The following is a 22,552-nucleotide window of genomic DNA, read 5'->3' on the forward strand; positions in this document are numbered from 1 at the left end:
GAGAGACCATCGCCGGCATTTGATGTTGTATTATCTGACTTTTTCTTCACCACAACATTTAAATCAATAAATGTTGACGACAAATCAATGAAATAGTCTTCATTGGAAAATATTTGAAAGTGTATATTTTCCGAGAGGGGTTGTTGAGGGTGAAATTGTTCATAGTAGCCATACTTGACGCTGATATCAACATTTTCAGCATTGAATAGATTCAATGAGGAACTGATTGATGGATATGATTCCTTGTGAGGGAGATAGGTCATCTTAAGAGAAGAAATCCTTCTTTGATCTAACAATCTTTTTCTTTTTCTTCTTCTTCTTCTGTTGCCTATTGGACTTCGTTGTTTTATTTCTCAAAGTCCTTGTTGATGTCCTTTGCTTCCCGCCTGGCTGGAGACTGATGAGTGAATGACGCGAACGCATCCTTTTTAATCCCTCCCCATTTTGTCGAGATTTTAATTGTTCACCAACGGCTCTCGCTGAAGATCTAATATTTTCCTTAACACTCTTCTTGAAACTATTGCCCTACTTCCAGTCCTGTAGTGTGGAGGCAGCAAAATTCTACGCAGCAGGCACAAGATACTTTCTAGCAAGTGGTAGAGCAGACCGAAATAGCCGATCAATACAAATACAAAGACAATAGCAAGGCCTTTATGTATTCCCCATGAAGAAGTCCAATCCATTGTCTATTTTACGTGGACTCAAAGCATCAACATTAACATAGATATAAGAACTAAAAAATAGAACTCTCCTATAGATCATTTTAGGTGACTGTACCGTCGTCGTTGACAATGGGTCAAATATGACATGTAATCACTGCTAAGCCTTTTGAAATTGCTAGAGAATCACCTAATTCAGTTCTTAGTGTTAACTGACAGAGTTCCAAATAGGAAGTGTTTACGGGAATATACTGAAGATGCTCTATATTGTAGTGGTGAACATGTTCTTGGTTGGTTTTTCTTTCAAGAACTCATAGGAGGGGAACATTTGAATTACCAACCCGAGATGTTTCCACAAATGAAGCGTAGAGAAATATACAAGTGTCCGTGGAGAAGGCAGGGGGTAGTCAGCAAAAATGAAATTAGTGTTTCCAGCACTTCTACCATTGATTATATTGAGCTTAAATCCAAGAACGTCCTTTAGATTATCATTGAGAATAACCTTTTCATTGGCAATAGGTGAACTAATGTAGATCTTGCCCTCCTCCTTTGAATAGTTGAAATGAAAAGCTCCTTTTTTACGAGCAGAAATTCTTTTATTGATAGTACGACATAAATCATTCATGCAGGTGAGCTCCTCATAGTGTAATTGAATATATTGGTAATCCATCCAATTGATTTTTTGAATTTTTTCTTGATCACCTAGTGGTGCCGGCCCATCATAGGGTCTAATTTTTATTTCATATTTACTATCCTTTCTCAGGATTTCATAGGTATTTTTAAGAATACAGTCTACAAGAGCCATTACACATGCACTGCAAAATTGGATATTGGGTTTGGGTTTTGTCAAAAAATCACTTGCTGCATTAAGGTAGTTTTATAAAGAATCGCAACCTTTGGACATAACAGATACAAAAAAATCATTGTACAGTTCTAATACTTCAACACTAATCGAAGAATCTAAATCGGAGTGGTATCCTAGCCACCGAACAAGTAACTGTTTCTTACGCCCACGAGTACGTCTCTTTAATATCTTTTCAATTTGATAGATTTCACTGGCATTTTTAAGTTTTTGTAGTTCATAGTCATAAAAGCTGCCGAGAATCTCCTCATCTTTGGTATCACGCAGGCGATAAGTTTTCGGTTTATTTTCTAGGATTTTTGCCACCTTAAAAACTTCTGTGGACCACAAGTAATTTCCCTGTTCAAAAACATTAGTTGTTCTGTTAATTCGAACAGTATCACCAACACTGAATTTATTTTTCATCTTCTTGACAGCCGACGATTCATCGGAATACTGTTTAAGAAAGATGTCAATTGTATCATGATCAGAATGATGAACTTCCGTTGGCGTAGAGTTGGACACTGATCGATGAGGTCATTGATTATAAATCAACATGATTTTATCAAGATTTCGAATAAAAGCCGGTTTATTTTTCAATGTAAAATATCTTAAAATTAAAAGTCGAATAGCTCTTATCAATCGTTAAGTCAACTCCTTATTTATATGACTGTGAGTCTGATAGAGCAGTGTACTATATTTCTCTAGTACTTTTTCAACATGGGGATTAAAAAATTCATTACCGCGATCCGTTTGAATTTTTTTTATACGAATCCTGTTGGAGAATATTTTCAATGGCCTGAGCAACTTCAACACCTCTCTTTGATCGCAATGGAATTGCATATGCATAGCGACTAAAAACACTGATTGCAAGTAGAATGTACTTGTAAGGTGTATTGTGACGTCGTTGAAGCTCATCTAGAGTCAGGAGATCTGCTTGCATTATATGCAATGGGTAAAAGGCTTTAGTTTTTCGATATTGATTGGCACGAAGTCTATGATTTCTATGCAGAGTGTAACTTGATTCATTTTGTAGATAGTCTTGTACATTTTTAGTGCGAACACCAGTGACTTTGGAAAGAGTGGTGGGGGAACTTAAACTCCCCGCCTCACCAATATTTTCATAAACACCTTTCAGAACTTCAACCATTTTGAACGTAAACACGTTGTGTAACGACCGCTACCCTTTTGTATACTGACCGTTGGTGGTGATGATGATGACTTGATACGTCTTCGCTTTTTTCTAGCTATCAGCGGTGTGCTAGTATTTTCCAAAATTGATTTAAAATCTTCTTCTTCAAGTTCATTTTCTAATGGTGTCAATGTTGTTGTTGATGATGATGACGACAATGATGCATATTCATTTATTTTTTTTAGAATTTGTCTATTGCAAATGAGACTTTTGGGGAAGTTTAATGTATTTAGAAAGTTGTATAGATGAGTGTCAAATGATAATAGTCCTTTACGATTTGTAACCATATCATAGATTAAATCAAGTAGATTATAGCTCTTGCCCTGAATTATAATCCCTGTCCCATTGCTCTCAACTTGAATGTGATCACGGTCCAAGAGATAGGCTAGGAGTGGTGTTAATTTTTCAAGATGTGTGTTGGGCCTTATATTGACAAATTTAAATAAAAATTAATAGAAATACACCTTAGTTAAATTTGTTCCAGAAGAAGAATACTGAGGAGATGATTCTTTTTTTGGGATCAGCAGCACCAGCAGTAGTGGGCTTCGACCGATAGGACTTGTGTTTGTCCAGTCGGCGAAGTGCATCTTGAAGTAAAAGCAGTTTTTTATCATCCTCAATATTCTCATTGTCAAGGAATTTACTCAGATTGTTCTCAAAGTGTTCGAGGGGCGAGAGAGCGAGTTCTATTGGAGTCAATTTAGAGGGTTTTGCCATTCTCTCTCCTTAGAGAAAACTGTTTACAAGTCCTGCAATTATTGGCGGTAAGAGTGTGAAAAAGCTACCGCCCGCCTGAAGAAGTCGTTTCCTTTTAAAATTCTTTCCTTTCTTTTTAGATGCCAATGTACGTACAATGGAACGATGTTGCTTTGCCTGTTGCTTAACTACTTCTGACACTTGAACATTACCATCGATCAAATTTAAACAAAGTTCGGATATTAGATTAATGAAATCATTGTCAAGACCATGTTTGAGTAGTGCTTTCCTGTGTAAAGGTCTTGAACTGCTTAAAACCGAAAACAAATATCTACTTTAATGCAGTCTCTGCATTATGATTATGTTCGCTAATAAGTCTTTTTGATACTAATGAGTAAAAATACTTTAAGTTCGCTTTAGAAAATTTCTGTGACTAAACTCAAATCATCATGCGCAGGTTGATTAATATACAATAGGAGGTAGCATTAGGTTTTATTAGGTGCCTGATTGTATGCTGAGAGCAGAAATTTGGGGGACCCCGGATATATTTATTTATTGAGAGTTATTAGAGAGCTAGAATCACGAACAACCCTGCAGATGATATAGTAGGTGCACTTCAATGCAAGTGCTCGCCTACATTTGTTCTGACGAAAGAGATTGTGCAGAGCTAAAGTGATAGAAATCTTGTCATAATGGCAGCGAACAGTGACTAGTTACAGCACTTCTTGGTACCATTGTTCAACGGATTCAGCCAGACCGTAAATAATCAGCCAAGAGTTTTGTTCAATAATGCTGAAAACATCAAGCCCCTTTATGAAGTGGATCGTCACCAGTCCCAGGGTACTGGCAGCAAGTGCTTTTATTTCATCATATTACTCCATAAAAAGAATGTAGCCATAGTAGATTTTTTTCTGACTTACTGCTGACTATTTATAGAGATTATGTTTTATTTTTGCTTGTTTTATTGGTTTTACCGACCTTGACGTCTCATACAGAAAAGAACTGAATTGTGTTTTAAATTGATACATGTTCCCTCCAATAGTTCACCTAGACAACTAACTGTAGACTATAGCTTTACAACGTCTAAATAATTTCCCTACTACTACTACTACTCCGTTCAAGAAGAATAATAACGAGAAGAATACTAATAAAGAATAATATTTTCTTTTATTATATACATAAAAAAGGTGAAAATACTTTAAATAAAAAAATACTATATTGAAAAAGGCACATTAAACATGAATAAAAAAAAATACACTTTTTTTTTAATTTATTTATAATAAAAAAATAAAACATTTAAATAACCACTAGAAAAAAAAAACACTTAAATAAATACACTTTTTTTTCTGTTTATTTATTTATAAAAAAATACAACATTTATTGGACTAATGTGCACACCCACACACACTTGTGAAATAATATCATACACTTTCACTTACAACATTTTAAGTTTTGGGATCCCCCCCTCCCCCCCGAGGGGCGGCCCCGGCGGTAGGCCGGGGCGGGACGCCCGAGGTGCCGGGGGGCCCGCGGGGGGGGGGCCCGGCCGAGGCCGGCATTAAATACTGGAAATTGATCTGCCTTGCAAGCACACACCCCCCCATACACACATATTGAAAATTTATTGTGATAGAAAAAAAAAAGAACTTAAAAAAAACCTAATTACCCAAAAAAAAACAAAAAAAACCTCCCACCCAATTTATACTTTTTTTTAGTGAATTTAAGTTAATTTTTTTATACCGAGTTGTTTTCTGTAGTCTGTACATTCAACTCGGTCTGAAATTAAATAATGACCGTGTGGCAATACCTTCACACCATCCACAAGTACATAGACTTTGTCCGATATGCTAGACATGGCATTTTTCTCAACTCTAACTGTGTAGTTTTTAAATTGTAAATAGCGAATCGCCATGACTTTCACCCTTGGCACTAAACTACGTTACACACAATTTCTATACACACACATGTCGAAATTATTTTTTAAAAAGTATGTAGGTCCCCCTTGCAAACTTGTTTGATATCCTTGCCGTGCGTTTCCACACAGTATACCTTCGGTCCAGGAAACACACCACTGGATATCAGATCGCTACCCGTTTCAGATTTTAAAATTAAAAATTGATTTGGGGCCTTGCGTTTCACTAGCTCTGGGCAGAGGGATTCGTCCCAGTTAGTGTAGTCCATTCGTGAGCTAATGTACTCGCCATTTTCCAAATCATTCAATAGATTCTCAGTTTTGACTTTTAACAGGAGTGAATCAGTGTCCCCGTAATACACTTGAACTTGTCCCACAATCGGCCACTGTACTTTACATACATTATAATAAAATGACAACATAAGTTTTTTGGATCTTTAATTTATTGCACTTCATCCCGCAATATTTTTATTTAAAACAATTTTTATTTTCTTGAGATGTAGGAGAACCATATTGGAGTCTATGATTGTGAACCATGTGAAGTTTGGATCCGCAATGATTCGAGCACAATCTTTGGGGTTGGTTATAATGTCACATCGACTTCTGTGTCGTACGCTCTCGCACATTTTACCGAAAGCTGAGTTCAAAATGAGATTATAGATTTCTTTTTCAACTTTCGTTTTCACTTGTAAACGCTTACTGACAAAGGTGTCAATAAACATTTTCATGTAAGGCTTTTGATCAAATTGGAGGTTTCTATGAATGTTTGTGACCTTGAAACCATTGGACACCATCCATTTCAATAGCACGTGATGAAAAACGATATTCTGTTTCGGGTTGAGATCGTCAATTAGTTTTTGTTTTGAAGGTACCCAGTGCATACTCCCGTCCTCTACTAAAGATAAATTGTAGGGGCTCAGAGAGTCCCTACCCACCGGTCTATTTATGCACGGACAAACAAAGTCTTTTACCGAGTCATGGATTTCCATGGGTATTTCCCCGTCAATTTCAAAAAACCATCCCTGTGCCCCATTCTCCTCAACACTGGCAATGTCGGGGAAATTCGAAGCACACGGATTGTCAATCCATTTATAAGTGCCACACGGTAAACAGTAGTGAGACATTGCCGATGGGTAAAGAGAATTCATATCCAAAAAAACTGCGTCCGACTTTTCGTCGGTGTGCTCTCCACTCGGATCAGTTTTTATGATACGATCCCCGTGAAAAACATAGCCACCCCTCAATGATCTCTCTACAAAAAGATGCTGATCCACATCGGCGATCAGACCTATTTCTTCTTTGCTGATTCTAAGTATCAAGTCCATCACCAAATGAGGAGTGGAAAAATAATAACATAAATACAACCCAAATTCCCCATAGATTTTATCCGTATTTTTGCAAACAATGTCCTGAAGAGTGCGTAAGTCACTGAAAAAATATAGCTTACAATAATCCCATACGTTTTTACATCCTTCCTTTGCCCAAACACTCTTAGCATATTCGTAGTCGCTAGTGGTGCACTCACTCTCAGTAAGAGAATTGTAAAAAGCTTCAATGGGTGGTAGTGACACCTCATCTAGCCTTGTGCCAGAGTTGTAATAATCATATGGATATATACCCTTACACGTTAATAAATCATACATTTCATCATCGGGGACGCGCTGTTTGAGGAGGAGGAAGCTATCAAAATTGTCACTTTTCTGTACCTGAATAAATTGACTTAAAGATTTGTGGAAGTAGCTGAAAGAGTCTAAAATAAGGATTTTATTCAGGCACGTATTGCCCTTGTTAACAGTTTTCAACTTGAATTATAGAATCTGGAGCGTCTCCGATGATTTGGGTATACTATTTTCAGAAAGAGAACTCTCTATTTACGTGTTTTATACATCCTTTCCGTAGGCGCTGTGGGCAAATACTAGGAAAGCAAATTTTAAGTCTTAAGTGTAATTATGCACAAAAACAGGTACGAAATATTGCTGTCTAACTTTTAAATTACATGACTGGTGGGCTACCCCTCTAAAGTTACTCCCTCCCGATGTAATTTCCTGCCACAAATGATCATGGTCGATCACCTTCCTCCTCCCCCCATTCCCTACACCATCATCAAATTCTCCCTTGCAAACCCAACACGTTTTACGATTTTTAATGGCCACTTTGTCATCTGGTGATAGGAGCATAGGGTAGTTTGTATAACAAAGGCGCGAAATTGCACCGTTCGATGTTTTGTTTAGACTTGCCAGTGCCGAGGGAATGAAGTCTTCACCGTCACTCAACATCTCCACTACCTCCAGCACTTGCATGATATTATTGGAATCTCGTTGCGCGTGAGCGTAAGAGACCCCTATGGCTTCATGTATTTTAACATGATTTGAATTTGACAGATCGCACACGTCTGTCAGCTTAGCCTCGTAGTCCAAAGCGATCTTATTGCTCTGCAGGAGCGTGTTTTGAAAATTTTTAAAACGTAAGATCGCTCTATCTCCGCTTACCGTCTCCACAGCCTGGTATCCATGACGTTTACAGTGTTTCATGTGATGCTTTAACTTTAAATCAGTCCAAAATCTTGAGAGACATGTTGGACAGTAATAACGTACATTCCGATTTTTACCCTCACTTAGAACCCTACTAATATCCGTAATCGGATTGAAATGACCAATTGAATCGGAGTCTGTGGGTGTGGTGTATAGAAGCCACACCCAATGTTCTACTGATTCAATTTAAGGAGCCCGCACTGGAAATAAAACACCCTTCTTATCGGAATGCTGGCCTTCCTCAAATTCTGTTTCATACTGTAACACCGTGACACCAATCTTTAAATGTGCATTAGCCCGCTCAAAAATATCTCTTCCTTTTAGTGTCACAGGATATTGACCATTTAAACAATTATAATTTACTTTGAGGAACTTTGAACCCTCCCTACCATTAACTGCCATTTTGTCCAACTTTTTCTTAGATGCATCTTTTTGAAGTGGTCTGTATGCTGCAATTAAAAATGCATACTTGAAACACTGCAGCCTCGTATCGAAACAGATTCGTTGTATCCCCTGACACCCCTCTAAATCTGAATGATATTTTAAAACTATAGCCCTCTCCCCAGCCCCACCACCTCTTACAATAAAATCCTTTTTAAACCTACAGATGTTAACATTTAAACTTTCAATAAATAAAACCACAGATCCACTACCCCCCTCATTATAATTTTCCCACTTACTTTGAAGGCTATTAGCCCAATTTAGAAAAACCTCCCCATAATTTGATAAATGCGGGTGTATTGCCAACTTCTCTGTTTGCAAGTATTTCGAATACATCTCACCCGCACTTTCATTAAAAAAAAATATTTTTAGTGCTATTGATGCTTTTAAACTGACCCCCAGTCCCCACACCCCCATTTGTTGTTCAAGAATGGCTCGAATCTTATCCGTATATGAATGTGTAATGGCCAGGGGATCTGTTATTATATCCCCCGACACTAGAGAGTTGAAAGGGTCACCGAATTTGGCGCTGTAGACCAATGTGTGATGCAAGGCAGAGTTGGACAGAAAAAAATCCGGACGAGGGGATACTGTTGCTGTTGTATTACTACTTCTATCTATAGCATTAAGTGGAATGGTGGCGGGTGAGAGAGAATTGTCAATAACACCACTCCCAGTCTGTTCAATCATATTGGGGGGATGTGGCATGAGGTCCCCTAGCATATTTTCCTAGGTGTTTGGGGACAATTGGTCGAGCCAGCCTGTATTGTCCTCTGATGGAATTTCGTTATGAGGACCCGGTTCAGATTTACTTGTAACATCACCTAAATATTCACGCATGAAACTATCTGTCCACCCCGGATCCTCAAGCATGTCAATATCACAGCTTAAGTCATCCAGGCTGGCCATTTCCCCAAAAACATCGTTAAGGAAGCCACTTTCCCACTCCAAATTCTCTAGAACCAGTGTAGCTTCATCCCTGAACTCTGCTGGTGGTGACAGAATTGGTCCTGTAAATATTGTTGCTTCATCACTCAATGTTGTCGCTGGTGGTGCTATATTTTTAATCTGTAGAAAAAAAAAGTTTTATTTTTATGTAAATTTTTTATAGTTAATAAACTTTGTCAATTTCTCATAGTCATTGTCACACTACCACCACCATCACCACCACCTGAACAATCAAAAGAAGAAAAAAAAAGTTACATTGCCTTATTTATTTCATAATGTCAACTGAACATGTTAAAAAATATATATATATTTTTTTTTTTTAGTCAGGAAAATGTGGTCTTATTCTTAGAAGGGTAAGTTAGAACAAGAGAATGATAAAAAAAACTAATGGTTTTATTCCAAAAATTTTTTTTTTTAATGAAAATGCAAAATATGGGTCCAATTCAATTGTTTGAGCCTCTTAATTATAATTCTAAATGAAATTTGACCATTGTTCAAACAATTGTTAATAATTAAATTAAAAAAAAACAAATTTTTTTCAACTTAAATTAAGGTGAAACACTCAAACTTAAAATGAACCAAAATTATTACGTATATGAGGGGGGTTCCCTCCTCCTCAACACCTCGCCTTTCACGCTAAGTTCAAATTTTGTTCCAATTCTTTAAAAATGAGCCCTGAATCAAAAAGGTCGCTTAATTAGAATAAATAGCTCTTTTGAAAGAAATAAACAAACTTTAGCCTAAAGAGTGAGGTATTGACGAAGGGGCGAACCCCCTCATATACGAAATAATTTCTGTTCTTTTGAAGTTTTAAAGTTGCTCCTTACTTTCAGTTGAAAAAAACTTTCAACTGAAAGTTTTATTTATTTAAACTAGTTTCTAGTTTAAATTTTAGTTTGAAATTTAGTTTCTTATCGTTTTTAAATAGTGCTGGGAAATCTGACACCATCCACATAGAAAATTTCTCTTCCCCCATGAAAAATTCCTCCATGGATAGATCCTACCAAGTAACTCCCTCCCCCCCCCAACCATCCATCGACCACAAAAAAAAACAACTGAAAACGTCTGTATACTTCCCAATAACCAATGATATATGCAAACAATGGGTAAAGCTCATAACTTGCAGTCCTCCTCCCGGGCATGTGAGGGATTAAATCATCCTCAAAGACAGTTATTAGATTTTTTTTGAATAAATATGGTAATTTCAAACTTTTAATCCGGTGACTTTGGGAAAAAATGATCCTAGGATGGGGGCTTAGTTGCCTTCCAAATCCTTAGGTCACTTAAAAAGGACACTAGAACTTTTAATTTATATTTGAATTAGACCTCTCTTAATATTCTAGGACCTCTGGTTCAATACAGTCACCCCTGAAAAAAAAACAACAAATAAATACACATCCTGATAAAAAAAAACAGATAGTTTTATTCCAAAAATTTTTTTTTAAAATAAAAATGCAAAATATGGATCCAATTCGATTGTTTGAGCCTCTTCATTATAATTCTCAATGAAATTTGACCATCGTTCAAGTGACGCGGTATGCTCTATGAACACTTGCTCCTCGGCTTCAGTTAACGGACACGAATCCCATATGTCGGTGGTTGATGGTGCTACCTTCTCAATAATCCGTATTTTCCTGTTTCTTTTGCCAACGGATTTGTTTGAAGTTGACCTGGGCTAAATAAATGCTTGTAAGAGAGAAGAACTTTTTTCTCCATCCATATCAACAATTAAAGTGCAATTAAAATGTTGGATGGTCCTTTTTTAGAACCCTCCTCCCCTCCCCTCCCCCCCTCCCCACTCCCGGGGAGGACCTTTGGGAACCGGGAGCTTCCTTCGATGTAGGAGGATGGATACCCTTTCGAGTTGGGGGGGGTATCGGACTTCACAGCACAGTTCAAATAGAACAGACTCAAATTTCTTTCTCGAAAACACCTAAGTATTTCAATGAAATGACCAAAAACAGATTCGCCCAAATACTATTTCTTAACTTCCCTGTGAATACATATTTGGAAATTATCAAAAAAACCATTTTTCCTGTGTAAATTGCTTATCGAAGATAGACATCTTGCTATTTAAAGTCCAGCTTTGCAAGCGACCCACTTAGAATTCAAATCGGATTAAAAAGTGATGGTAGATCTGATAAGTACCGGATGTATTCAAATGCATTAGCGCAAAAATACCAGTTTAAAAGTGCGCGTCAACTTTGTAGTAGCAAATTGTTTTCGTTTTCGTTTTTTTCAAATAGTTAGTTTTTTTGTCTAAAAGGAATATTAGAATTATTGCATTAGAATGCATCTTGGTTAGAAGTTACGAGGTAAGGTTTTTTTTTTGTTATAGAAATGCATGATAAGCATTCCTTTATATATACCAGCTAATTTGGTTAATAAAAGAAAATGAAATAGTTTTTAGAAACAAATTTTTAGTTTTACTCATCAAAAGCTATGCGCCTGAGAAACTTTACCTTATTTTTGAAAATAGGGATAGAAAAAAAAAAATTATGTATATACTTACATATTCTGACTGGGCTTCTATATCTGAACTCCTTGGCAAAACTTGAGGGGGCTCAAGCTCACAATATTCATTAGGCTGAGGTGAGGCATTATATGAAGCAGCCCATCCCCTTTTGAAGTTCCTTCCATCTGGCATGGAGCTAACACTGGGGTCAGAGGACCCTGTCATTAAAAGATTAGCGGCCATTGGCTGGTCCAGGTCGTGTGTAGTTCTAGCAGCGAATTTGATAACTGATGCTCTTGCAGCTTGCATTAATATACCTTCGCTATATCTTGCCCTCTTTTCAGAAGGGGGGGTATTGCATGTGTCCACTTCCTTGAAAAAAAAAATGCATTTTGGGTTTGGAAAATAATTAAGTTTATGTTAGGCATTTAAAGTAGTGTAAAACATTTTTTTTTCAATATAGCTAAGCACTTTTTCAAAAACATCCCTAAAAAGGTTAACTGATCATGATAAAAATCACACCTTAAATGCAGACTGGCCTGGAATTATTTTAAAAAACACCCCTAAAAAAAACAACAAAAAAGCCGCCGTAAGTTTCAACCTATAAGAGAATTATTTAGAGGTTTCAGCTCCTAAAAACAATAGGCTTCTAGGTATATAAGTAGCCTTAGTTCTAGTGTAAGGAAAGAATTTCTTCCTTAACTTAATGACAAGACAATTTCTTTTCTTATTATAATAATGAGAAAATTTTTACTCACCAGAAATTGCTTTGAATTATCCATTTTCTATGTAAATGCTTACAAAAAATGTCAGTTGTGTTATGTTCAATAAACTACTCAAAACTGTTGAGGAATCTAATTTATAACTTGAATATATACAAAAAAATAATTGGCATCTAAAAAGATACACCGGTTTTTCCGATACGGATTTAACCTAAAAAAAAAAAACTTGTATATCATGAAATAGAAATTCAGTTAATTGTGTCAGAAAAAACTTGAACCAGAACAGATTATACCCAACCTGTTTGATACGGGGCGCGTACGCAAAGTATATACCTTCAAGCAAATTCTATATGATATTTCAAATTACTATAGCTCCTATAGAAATGATACCTCTTTGCAAATGACCCTGGTAACCCCAATTCGTTGAAAACTTACACACATATCTATGCCTAAGGCGTAAGTTTGAATGTAAGTTTCTAACCTTTATATGACTTACTACTTTCATATGTCTTATCTGATCTCCATTTCAGGTAATACTAAAGCATATTTCTTACATTTGAAGATTGTTTATTAATCACTATTAATATTATAGCTTATAGCACTATTGACTATTATACCAAAGTGCTACCTGATAAATGAATCCAATAATCTGTATGCTGTTCAATGACTTTGCGGTTATTAAAAAATATTTAATTTTACGCTTATGTTTTTAAGATAATTTTAATTGTATATGGAAAGTTACTGATGCCACAACTGGTGTAAAGACTATGAAGAGCTTTATAGATTAGTTTATTGTTGTCAGGCTTCATGCTCACTTTTCACTCCCAAATCAATATTCTTGTTTTTAATACTTGATTCTTGTGTTTTCAGTATAGCGCTAGTTTTCTATAATCCTAGACACACAGGAAAACAAAGCTTGTTTCTTTGTTTGTACTAGTTTTATTGATATATATTAGATAGGCTGTGAAGAAATACTTTTTTTCCGTTTTAAGTTTCAAATTCACTCTTTACTTCCCTTGGAAAAACTTTGTTTTTTTAGATTAATAATACATTGTGCCGACACCTTTCTTTACTTAGGCAGCGCTTGTTGCGCTGGCTATGATTAATCTTTGCCTAAATTTGACATTGGGAATGGAACTTTTTTTTAAATTAGTCATCCTAAGGAATATATAAAAGACAAAAGCTTTAGTTCAAGGTAATTTACCATTCAAATAAAGTTATAAAAGAAAGCTGTAATAACAATTCAAGGATTCAAGAAAAGGTCCCTTGAATATTTTTTTATATCTTGTCAAATATAAAAGTTTTTTGTACTTAAAGCCTGATCCTCTTTTATTTATTTTTGTAGTTTGTAATTTCTTGCCAAAATACTTCTCTTCTAACTGGCAAATTAATATTACATACAAAATGCTGTTAAAACAAAAGTCTTAAAAGTTACATCAGACAGTGCAAGGTCAAGTTTAACTTCTAAATGTCTTGAAAGAAAAATGCCTAGTAATGAGTCTAAGACAGAAATAAAAGAGTTATAAATGAGTTCAAAACTTTAAAGCATCAATTTAAACAAATTTTATTATTACAGATTAAATAAATCGGTAATAGAGACAAGATCATACACAAAGAGGAAGACTAAGGTCATAAAGTCCAAATCTGAAAAACAAAATAGAATTTTACACTTTTCGGCGATTAAATAAAAAAAAATTGCATAAAAATTACAATGCTGTGCTGAGTCTGTCCTTCCAAAGAATTTTTAACCCCCCTCTTACCCCAACCAAAGCCTCTATACTGGTATGGCCGTACTTAGAAAAGTTTCAACCTTTTTTATTTTCTATCTTCTAGGGGAAGGGGCGGCAAACGCCCGGAACGCCTCTCCTTACGGGCAATCCTCCCTGCAATAGAGCTCGACTATTTATAACCCCTGGTTAAACAAGGAAAGTACTGTGAATTCCGATATGAAGATGGTTTTGATTTAAGATGCAGATGATCAGATGACCGTTTTTTTAAATAATTTTGTAGTTTAGCTTTAATGTCATTTAACACAATAAACAGAGAACTTTGTTCATTAACATAGGCTAATCAGTTCATCAATACAAAAGTAAGATGTTCTATAAAATTATGTTTAGTTGTTTAGGTGCGGTACTTTTTGTACTGTAGACATTGACTTCAGTTCACGGTTGCCACCGTCAGTGGCATTTTACTAGATCTAGTTAAAATTTGTTTAGTAAATTTAGAGGATCTAGTAAATTTCCCGAAATCTAGTAAAAAGTCATGATTTATAGTAAACAAAACTTCTGTTATTTTCCATGAATTCAGGGGAAAAAATTAGGGTCCATTCATTACAAAATCTGATTTCGTTTACGTTAGATATTATGGCAGCATTATTGCTCTCATTTTTGCGATTTCGCGTCAACCCTAGCGCTTGAAAATCTCTGCTTTTCTCTCGGCTTCTTCTTGATACTCGATTTGAAAGTTTGAATTTGAATTTATGCCGGCTTAATTTGTTTTCAGAAAATTTTCCTTGACTCTCAGACTTTTTCAATATATCTGAATTTTATGACATGAACACCATTGATAAATTTAAATCCAGGCTTCACCAGCAGAATTTCCAGAATCCAGGATTCCAGATTATTGTTTGACGTCTTGCATACACTGCATCTGGAATATGAAGCCTATCCAGTAGTACATCTAAATAATAAAAAAAAAAGGATTTTTGAACTTATAGGTTTCCGGAATTTCCAATCATACTATGAAAACGAAAGAAAAGAGGAAAGGGCAAAGAAAAGAGGAAAAGAAAAAAAAAAAGAATAAAAAAGGAAAAAAGATTGTGAAAATCTTATTGATTATCCTCCTATAGTAAAAATCGATGGTTGATAGAGTGCGCAAAATTTTTTTTGAGCATTTATTAAAAACAGATGCGACTTAATAAATTTTTCCTCTCAGATTTAGTAAATTCTTCCAGGCCAGAGTGGCAACACTGCTTCATTTCAAAAACTGAATAGTGAAGTAGAACTAGATAAAACCGGATAATAGCTACTACCAAATATTACATTATGCCAGTCTGCATTGCGAAGACTTGCGTAACTTCACAGAGGAACTATTTTAAGATTAGAATGAATTGAAATTGTGTCTTAGAAAACAGTGTTCGAGGTTTTAAGAGTTAGACTAGAAACTAAAATATACGAATTTACGGTACTGGTGTATTATACCTAACACACGAAAGAAGTCAAGTTTGCTAATAAATTAAAATAAAATAGGATGAATTATATAATATCTTACAAACAAATTTGGGCTATATATTTCTTACGTAGGGGGGTAGATATAAAGTATGTCGTCTAACGAACGCGTTTCCTTGCAGAAATACCTTCCCCCCACCCTAAATCCTAAAAAGGAATGCTTTAAATATTGTAAATTCGATAAAGAACAATGCTTTTCAATTACTTGTGATAGCAATTACACGATTAACGAGTATCCGTGTCTGCATTCCTGGGACAGTGTATAGCGCTGGGTTAGGTATAATGCACCAGTACCAATTTATTTTTTTTATGATTATTAGGGTAAATTTTCGCATTTTGGCAGCAATTTTATTGTATACTTTGATGCCATTTCTAAACCACGGCTTTACCTAAGGCTTAAATTAAATAGGCCTAGTGGAGTTTTTTCCTGATGCTACTGACGAATTGTCATAGCCCCAAACCGTTTAAAAATATAACAATAAATAATTAAAAAAATGTTTTAATTACTTTCTCTTGTACCCTATTTGTTATTTGAGTTATACAACAATTCCGTAAAAACACGAAAGCAGCCTATACTTAGTATTGTATTTCTTAATAATAAATCAGACTTTCAATGATATAGAAAACAACTCTTTACCTAGTATCTACGAATAAAAGCATAATCACCTCTGATTTTATTAAGGGCATCTTTCCACTCGTCCGGTAGGGATATATTTAAGGACCCATGGCCCCAACAGTAGGGCCATACGGCGCGATTTCGCAAGAAAGAAACAAGGAGATTGTGTTGGACAGCAGCGGGCGCAACCAAATGTCTCTCTATAGCTTGGGGCTATTGAGAAAGAAATAGGCCTAAGTTAAGAAAATAAAAATTACTTCTCAATATGCATAAAAATTGTAATAAATAAATTTTGAAAGCGATTCCACTATACTTTACCCTCAACCCCATCCCCTAATGTGCAAATATAAGGTCCAATTGTATAGACTATTGTCAATGCAGTTTGCCATGCGTCACTCTTGTTTAAAACCCAGTCACTCTTGTTTAAATTGAATCAACAGTGACTAAATCAAGAAATGGAAAGACATGGGAGATATACAATTTAGGCTATATACTTGCACATTAGAAGGATTTGGGGTAAAGTATAGTGGAATCGCTTTCAAAATTTATTAATTACAATTTTTCTGCATATTATGAACTAAGAATTGTTTTCTTAGCCCCACGTTTTACACTCAATAGCCCCAATTCTAGGCCTATCGCATCTCTGGTACTAGCCTTCACTGCCCTAAAAGTGGTGCTTACCTTGACGGCGTTAGTGAGATAATAAGTACAAAATCCAACAAGTGAAGCAACAAGAAGGGTTAATTTGCCATCCAACAAAACACTCGATGTCAACGAACTGATTACTTCCATCCCAGACCGTTTATTTATCCGTATATTCTTGGCCGACGGAGCTCCTGTCTTGGAAATCTTTCCCCAGTGAAAAAAATCAATGCCTCTGGTTCCAGCAATACAAAAAAACTAAAACATTACGTCATGCGCTACAATCTATGACCGAAAATTGATCACTCGCTTTAAAGAGCAAACTATGCGGATGTATAACTGTTGCCAACCGAATAATTTATATCAGTAGATAAAAACTCGGCGTAAATGATTAGTGCAAAGTCTACGGCACGAATCATAAGAATAAAAAGAGCATTATACAACATTGCCAACACGGTACAATTTTACCGTTGTCGGTACAATTCAGAGATCCTGGTACAGTGCGGTACATCTGGAAATTTTTTGGTACCAACAAATTTTCCGGTAGATTGAGGTTTTACTTGCTTCTGTCTTGCTCGAATATCTGTTAAAGCTTCACTTTATCGAAAGCTTTCTTCTCTTTTCGACAAATTTTTAATCTGCTGTTCAGATGGTACAAAACAATCCCCTTCGGTAGAATTTTAGTGGGAGGACTGGTACAGTTTATCCCATAACATTGGCAACGCAGGTATTATGCTACTGCCAAGAAGCGAACGCAATGACACAAATATGCTACGGTTTGTGTTGGATCAAGAATTTGACATTAGAGTTTGAGTCTAGGCATTCAGCCCCCAGACAATACCCCCCCCCCTCCCCCGCCTGCGGCTGGTTGGTCTCCAATCATTTTTTGACTTATAAAAAAAGGAATAGAACTCTCAATTTCTAATTGAATGAGTACCCTCCGGAGTTTTTGTGACCATGAGGTGGAGTGGGGATGAGGAAGGGGAAGTCCCCTTCCAATACTGAATAAATTTTGCTTATTTTGGGGTTTAGTGTTACTCTTTACTTTCATAACAACAGCTTAGACAAGAAATGTTCCCAGAAATCAAGAGAGGTTAAATATCAATTTCACATTTATGATACATTGTTTAAACCCCCCCCCCCCCACCTACCCTCCAAAAAAAAAAGATCCCGAATATGGCCACCAATCAATTTCTACCTCTATCCTTCCCTTGTCTCTTTCTTAGAACAAATTCTGTATTTATCTCAAGGCTCAATGAGAATTGGGATGTTTCGGCATTTAAAATGCACCCTTTGAGGCATCTCCCTCCCTTCCTAACTAACAAAAATATTTTTCAGGTCTAAAAAAATTTCACTGTCATAGGTAAATTCTTAGTTGTTTTGTGATTCCAAACATTTGCATATAAGGGCTTCAAACCTCTTCAGTGGGGTTCTATGATTGTTTTGTAGTTAGGGGGGGGGGGGCGGGAGATGCCTCAAAGGGTGTCTTTTAATACCAAAATATCCCAACTCTCAGTGAGTCTTCAGAAAAATACAGAATTAGTTCTAAGGAAGAGACGAGGGGAGGGTGGAGGTAGAAATTGATATATAACCCCTCTTGATTTCCGGGAATATTTCTGGTCTCCAACGTTATTGCGAAACTACAGAACAATACTAAAACTCATTTTTTCTCATGTTATTGAGAAATTAAACTCAAACTCATGCTATTTTGTCGGGTGGGGTGGGGGGTAAAAAAAATTTGAAAAACATATGTGAAAAACATTTGTGAAATTGATATTTAATCCCTCTTGATTTCTTGGAATATTCCTTACCGACGCTGCTATTATCAGAGGCAACGCTATAGCGTTGCCTCAGGGCAAGGGTTTTAAGTTATGCCCTGGGGGCAGATAAGTTTTTTTATAGAAGTCGTTGTCGTAAAAGCTTCAAAACAGGCTCAATCGCTAGGAAATTAAAGGGCTGGGCACTTTTTAATAATATACAGTTATTGGTGTGTAAATTGCCCCCCCACCCCTCCCAAGCCCATAATGCTCCCAAACTCATCCAATCACAATGCTTAGATAGCCATTTTGTTCTGCGTAGTTGATTTAAAGATAGAAAATAAGTCTTTAAAGAGGACATTCTTCCAGAGCCCTCGGGAAAAGGGATTTAAGTTATGCCCTGGGGGCATATTAGCTTTTTATAGAAGGCGTTGTCGTAGAAACTTCAAAAAAGGCTCATTCGATTGGAAATTCAAACAGCTAGCGCCCTTTTTAATAGTCAAAAGTTATTGGCGGGAAAATAGCCCCCACCCCACGCCCATCATTCCCCCAAACACAACCAATCAAAATTTTTATAGAACCATTTTGTTCAGCGTAGTTGATTTCCGCATAGAAAATATAATTTTGAGGAGGACACTCCCCCATAACCCTCAGGGCAAGGGTTTTAAGTTAGGCCCTGGGGGCATATACGGTTGTTATAGAAGGCGTTGTCATAGAAACTTCAAAACAGGCTCATTCGATTGGTAATCAAGAGTTCTAGTGCCCTTTTCAATAGTCGAAAATGATTGGAGGGCAACTAGCCCCCCCACGCCAATCATTCCCCCAAACACATCTAATCAAAATTATGAGATAGCCATTTCGTTCAGCGTAGTTGATTTCCAGATAGAAAATATATTTTTGAGGAGGACACTCCCCCACAACGCTCAGGGCAAGAGTTTTACGTTATGACCTGTGGACATTTAAGGTTTTTGTAGAAGGCGTTGTCGTAGAAACTTCAAAACAGGCTCATTCGATTGGAAATTAAAGGGCTAGTGCCCTTTTTAATTGTCGAAAGTGATTGGAGTGTAACTAGCTCACCTCCCCCCCCCACGCCCATCATTTCCCCAAACACATCCAATAAATGTTTTCAGATAGCCATTTTGCTCAGCGTAGTTGATTTCCAGATAGACAATATATTTTTGAGGAGAACACTCCCCAACAACCCTCAGGGCACGGGGTTTAAGTTATTCCCTGGGGGCATATAAGGTTTTTATATAAGGCGTAGTTGTAGAAACTTCAAAACAGGCTCATTCGATTGGAAATTAAAGGGCTAGTGCCCTTTGTAATAGTCGAAAATGATTGGAGGGCAACTCCCCCTACTCCCATCATTCCCCCAAACAGATCCAATCAAAATTTCGAGATAGCCATTTTGTTCAGCGTAGTTGATTTCCTGATAGAAAATGTATTTTGAGGAGGATACTCCCTCACAACCCTCAGGGCAAGGGTTTTAAGTTATGCCCTGGGGGCATATAAGGTTTTTATAGAAGGCGTTGTCATAGAAACTTCAAAACAGGCTCATTCGATTGGAAATTAAAGAGCTAGTGCCCTTTTTATTAGTCGAAAGTTATTGGAGTGCAACTAGCCCCCCGACCCTCCCCCCACGCCCATCATTTCCCCAAACACATCCAATCAAAATTTTCAGATAGCCATTTTGTTCAGCGTCGTTGATTTCCAGATAGAAAATATATTTCTGAGGAGGACACTCCCCCACAACCCTCAAAGCAAGGGTTTTAAGTTATGCCCTGGGGCATATAAAGTTTTTATAGAAGGCGTTGCCGTAGAAACTTCAAAACAGGCTCATTCGATTGAAAATTCAAGGGATAGTGCCCTTTTTAATAGTCGAAAATGATTGGAGGGCAACTAGAAAGGCCCCCCCCCGGCCCATCATTCCCCCAAAAACATTCCGATCAAAATTTTGAGATAGCCATTTTGTTCAGCGTAGTTGATTTCCAGATAGAAAATGTATTTTTGAGGAGGACACTCACCCATAATCCTTAGGGCAAGGGTTTTAATTTATGACCTGGGGCATATAGGGTTTTTATCGAAGGCTTTCTTCTAAAAACATATAACCCGGATCTTTCGTTTGGAAATTAAAGGGATACTCTATTTTTCATTTTGTAAATGTTTTGGAGTGACCCTAGCGCTCCCCCCTCCAGCCTCCTTCATTCCTCAAAACATATCCAATAAAAATTTTTAGATAGCCATTTTGTTCAGCGTAGTTGATTTCCAGATAGAAAATATATTTTTTAGGAGGATAATCCCCCCCCCCCATCAGGTAAAGGGTTTAAAGTTATGCCCTGGGGGCATATAGTGTTTATATTGATATTCCTGTCGTAGAAACTTCAAAACAGGCTCATTCGATTTGAAATTTCAAAGGGCTAATTTCATTTTTAATTGTTGAAATTGATTGGAGGTTAACTAGCCCCCCGCACCCCCCCCCACACCGATCCTTTCCCCAAACACATCCAATCAAAATTTTGTTCAGCTTAGTTTATTTCCAGATAGAAAATATATTTTTGAGGAGGACACTCCCCCACAACCCTCAGGGCAAGGGTTTTAAGTTATGCCCTGGGGGCATATAAGGTTTTTTATAGAAGGCGCTGTCGTAGAAACTTCAAAACAGGCTCAATCAATTGGAAATTAAAGGGCTAGTGCCCTTTTTAATTGTCAAAAGTGATTGGAGTGCAACTAGCCCCCCCCCCCCCATGCCCATCATTTCCCCAAACACATCCAATCAAAATTGTGAGATAGCCATTTTGTTCAGCGTAGTTGATTTTCAGATAGAAATTTTGTTTTTGAGGAGGACCCTGACCCATAACCCTCAAGGAAAGGGTTTTAAGTTATGCCCTGGGGGTATATAAGGTTATTATTGAAGGCGTTGTCGTAGAAACTTCAAAAAGGCTCATTTAATTGGAAATTAAAAAAGCTAGTGCCCTTTTTAATAGTCGAAAGTGATTGAAGGGCAACTAGCCCCCCCCCCCCACGCCCATTCTTCCCCCACACACATCCAATCAAAATTTTGAGAGAGCCATTTTGTTCAGCGTTGTTTATTCTCAGATAGAATACGTGTTTTTGAGGTGTAAACTCCCCCACAACCCTCAGGCAAGGGTTTTAAGTTATTCCCTGGGGGCATATAAGTTTTTTATAGAAGGAATAGTCATATAAACTTCATAAAAGTCGCATTCTATTGAAAATTCAAAAATCTAGTGCCCTTTTTAATAGTCAAATGTGATTGGAGGGCAACTAGCCCCCCCCCCAAGCCCCTTATTCTCCCAAACACATCCAATCAAAATTTTCAGATAGCCATTTTGGTCAGCATAGTTGAATTCCAGATAGAAAATATATTTTTGAGGAGGAAACTCCCCCACAACTCTCAGGGCAAGGGTTTTAAGTTATGCCCTGGGGGCATATAAGGTTTTTATAGAAGGTGTTGTCATAGAAACTTCAAAACAGGCTCATTCGATTGGAGTGCAACTAGGCCCCCCCCGACGCCCATCATTTCCCCAAACACATCCAATCAAAATTTTGAGATAGCTATTTTGTTCAGCGTAGATGATTTCAAGATAGAAAATACGTTTTTGAGGAGGAAACTCCCCACAACCTTCAGGGCAAGGGTTTTAAGATATGCCCTGGGGGCATATAAGGTTTTTATAGAAGGCATTGTCGTAGAAACTTCAAAAGGCTCATTCGATTGGAAATTCAAAGGGATAGGGCCCTTTTTAAAATAGTCGAAAGTGATTGGAGATAGCCATTTTGTTCAGCGTAGTTGATTTTCACATTGAAAACATATTTTGAGGAGGACAATCCCCCACTGCCTTCGGGTCAAGGTTAGAAAGTTATGCTCTGGGGCTATATAAGGTTTTTTTAGAAAGCG

The 22,552-nt window shown here is 36.9% G+C and overlaps 1 protein-coding gene across 1 annotated transcript in view; it reads right to left on the minus strand.

The window, feature by feature from the left end:
• The window catches only part of Hydr1 (abhydrolase domain containing Hydr1), a 175,549-nt gene extending 158,368 nt beyond the window's left edge, over window positions 1–17,181 (minus strand). The window contains exon 1 of the mRNA XM_089089648.1: window positions 16,922–17,181. Within this exon, the coding sequence (XP_088945774.1) occupies window positions 16,922–17,032 (111 nt within the window). The 5' untranslated portion in view covers window positions 17,033–17,181. The remainder of the gene's footprint in view (window positions 1–16,921) is intronic.
• Window positions 17,182–22,552: the final 5,371 nt, after the last annotated feature.

Source organism: Artemia sp. Qi Xiang Cuo, chromosome 5, assembly GCF_049724085.1.
Source record: "Artemia sp. Qi Xiang Cuo chromosome 5, ASM4972408v1, whole genome shotgun sequence".
In the NCBI taxonomy this organism is placed as follows: Eukaryota; Metazoa; Arthropoda; class Branchiopoda; order Anostraca; family Artemiidae; genus Artemia; species Artemia sp. Qi Xiang Cuo.